Source organism: Urtica dioica, chromosome 12 (assembly GCF_054948205.1).
Source record: "Urtica dioica subsp. dioica isolate 48M chromosome 12, U.dioica_male_clone48M_v1_H2, whole genome shotgun sequence".
NCBI classification, from domain to species: domain Eukaryota; kingdom Viridiplantae; phylum Streptophyta; class Magnoliopsida; order Rosales; family Urticaceae; genus Urtica; species Urtica dioica.
In genome coordinates, this window is record NC_142767.1 from 4,015,746 (window position 1) to 4,018,269 (window position 2,524).

The following is a 2,524-nucleotide window of genomic DNA, read 5'->3' on the forward strand; positions in this document are numbered from 1 at the left end:
AAATAATGGCAGAATCATTTGAAAATTAAAAAAAACATTGAGCTATTCAATAATTTCATTCCGAGCTCGCTGCTCGGGCCACGAGACATAAACCTGAGTTTAGAATTTGCATGCCAAGCTTGGTCCTCTCATAGATCGAGCGCAAAGGACTTTGCTTGGTCTCGTGGACCAAGTTCCTTACAATTGGGCCATGAATTCAGAACCAAGAACGTGACAAAAACATTAATACTACAAAATCTTCTCATTCTCAATACAACGCACTTATGTTGCTTTGTTAGATTATGCAAAGAAAGTGCATTGCATAAGTTTGTTGGTGTTTTTTTGCTTATGAATCTAAGAAATGAATCATATTAAGAGTAACACCAGTCTCATTGGCAGTTGCGAGAGAGAAGCAAACGCAAATGTTGGTTGAGATTTGGAAGAAAGAAAAAAAAAGAAGCAAATCATACATGAAGCAGAAGGCGGATGCGTATGGTCTCATCTCAACTAAGAAAGGCACATAGGAGAGAATGAAGAAAGCAAGGGGGTCAGTTGATGTAGCCGAGGTATATGCGGGCGTCGCTGCCGCAGGAGGCGATGATGGGTTGGGTGGGGTGGAAGGCGGACTCGTTGAGTGAGCCGGAGTGGCCGGGGAGCTTGTAGAGGAGGCGGCGGGAGGTGGTGTCCCAGATGTAGAGCATGCGGTCGGAGCTGCCGGCGGAGACCATGGCCCCGTCGGGGGACCAGGCGCACTTGAGGAGGTTGGACTCGAAGTTGTGCTGGTGGCCTTGGAAGGCCTTGAGGCAGCGGTTCTGGGGGGCGTAGGGGCGCAGGTCCCAGACGCAGAGCTTGGAGTCCATGGCGTTGGTGAGAAGGTAGGAGCCGTCAGGGCTGAGGGCCATCCCGGTGATGGTGTCGTCGTGGCCCCCCTGCAGGCGCATGGCCACCTCCCCGCCCTTGCGCACCTCCCACACCTTGACCTCGCTGTCGATGCCCCCCGTCATGATCTTGTCCGACCCCTCCGACATGGCCACCGCCGTTATCTGGTACTTGTCCGGGTACGTCTGCACCGCCCCGCGCTGCCGCATGTCCCACAGCTTGGCCGTGCCGTCGTCCGACCCGCTCACCACCAGCGCAGGGCCCCTGCGCGACGGGCAGCACGCGTTCACCACCCCCGAGTGCTCCGCCATCTTCTTCACCTGGCGCCCCGTCTCCACGTCCCACGCGCGCACCGTCTTGTCCGGGCTGGCCGACACGATGTGGGTCCCCTCCCCCGTCCAGTGCAGGTCCAGCACCACGTTCTTGTGCCCCCGCAGCACCATGTAGTTCTTGCACTCCCCCTTCACCTCCCACAGGAATATGTCCCTGTCGTGGGACCCCGACGCCAGCACCGTCCCCGCCGGGTTGAACTTCGTCGTGTATATCGCGCTCTTGTGCCCGCTCAGCAGCATTATCTCCGACTGCAGGATTGACTCTCCCCCTTTTCCTCCTCCTTCACCCACCCTCGCCAACTCCATCGCACACGCAATCAACCAACCCTAAACCAACAACAAACGATTTCATGTTTCAATCTCCTCTCACGATATCCACATCTAACAAAAATCCCTAATTCTGTATTGCGGACCAACAATTTCCGCATCTCGAAATCTGAAACACCGTAATCCCGATTTCACCATCCCAGAATCGACATACGATTTCAGTTCCCAAAACACACTTTAAAAAAAGAAAATATCACATACACAGACCTAACCGGAGGAGGAGAGACCGCCGCTTCTCGGACCGGAGTGGGAGACCTGCGCCGGAGGAGAGACCTGTGATCAGAAAGCCTTGACAGAGCTGCGACTCCAAGGAGTGCGATAAATATTAGGTTAAGAAGAAGGGTACAACGCGAGCGATAAACCCCTGCGAGTGTAACGGATTTTTTAAGACAGTAATGTATTGTGCCCCTCTATCTAAATAGCGTTCTTCAATATTTTTCAATAACAGTAATTTTTTTTCGATTTACAAGGGAAATACAATTTTTCCATAGCTCCGTAAATATTTATTTTATGGCTAATTTTGATAAAGTGGTGTTGAAATAGTAATATCGATGTGAATTTTCCTGACATTTAGCCTTGTACGATGCAAGCTTGTGATGTTTTTTTTTTTTCTTCATAAAATTAGGAAAATAGTCAATTTAAACATTTGACATTGCTAAATAACCAACGTTTGTTAAATCTTAGATAAATAACCGTAAATAATGACATGGTCTAATACATGGAGATGGTTATTTATCTAAGATTTATGTCTGTAAATACATGAAAATGACTATTTACCTAAGATTTACCAAACGTTGACTATTTAACAATATCAACCATTTACGTTGGCTATTTTTCTAATTGACCATTTTTTAGGATTTTATGAGAAGGGAAAATTTGGATTAAATGAAGATTTTATTTTTATTAAAGGAGAATGATATATCTAAATAGTCAACTTAAACATTCGACATTGCTATATAACCAACGTTTGTTAAATCTTAGGTAAATAATCGTAAATAATGGCATGG

At 47.5% G+C, this 2,524-nt stretch overlaps 1 protein-coding gene across 1 annotated transcript; it reads right to left on the reverse strand.

Moving 5' to 3' along the window:
* Positions 1–238: 238 nt before the first annotated feature.
* On the reverse strand, positions 239–1,924 carry LOC149378697 (Transducin/WD40 repeat-like superfamily protein). Its single transcript, XM_089604481.1, has 2 exons — positions 1,725–1,924; positions 239–1,517 (listed from the first exon to the last, which is right to left on the reverse strand). Exon 2 carries the CDS (start codon positions 1,494–1,496, stop codon positions 528–530), a length of 969 nt encoding a protein of 322 aa, XP_089460607.1. The 5' UTR covers positions 1,497–1,517; positions 1,725–1,924; the 3' UTR covers positions 239–527.
* Between the last annotated feature and the right edge of the window lie 600 nt (positions 1,925–2,524).

What these genes read in the sequence shown, in the direction of transcription:
- LOC149378697 (XM_089604481.1), bottom strand. Translation starts at nt 1,496, where the DNA reads ATGGAGTTGGCGAGGGTGGGTGAAGGAGGAGGAAAAGGGGGAGAGTCA.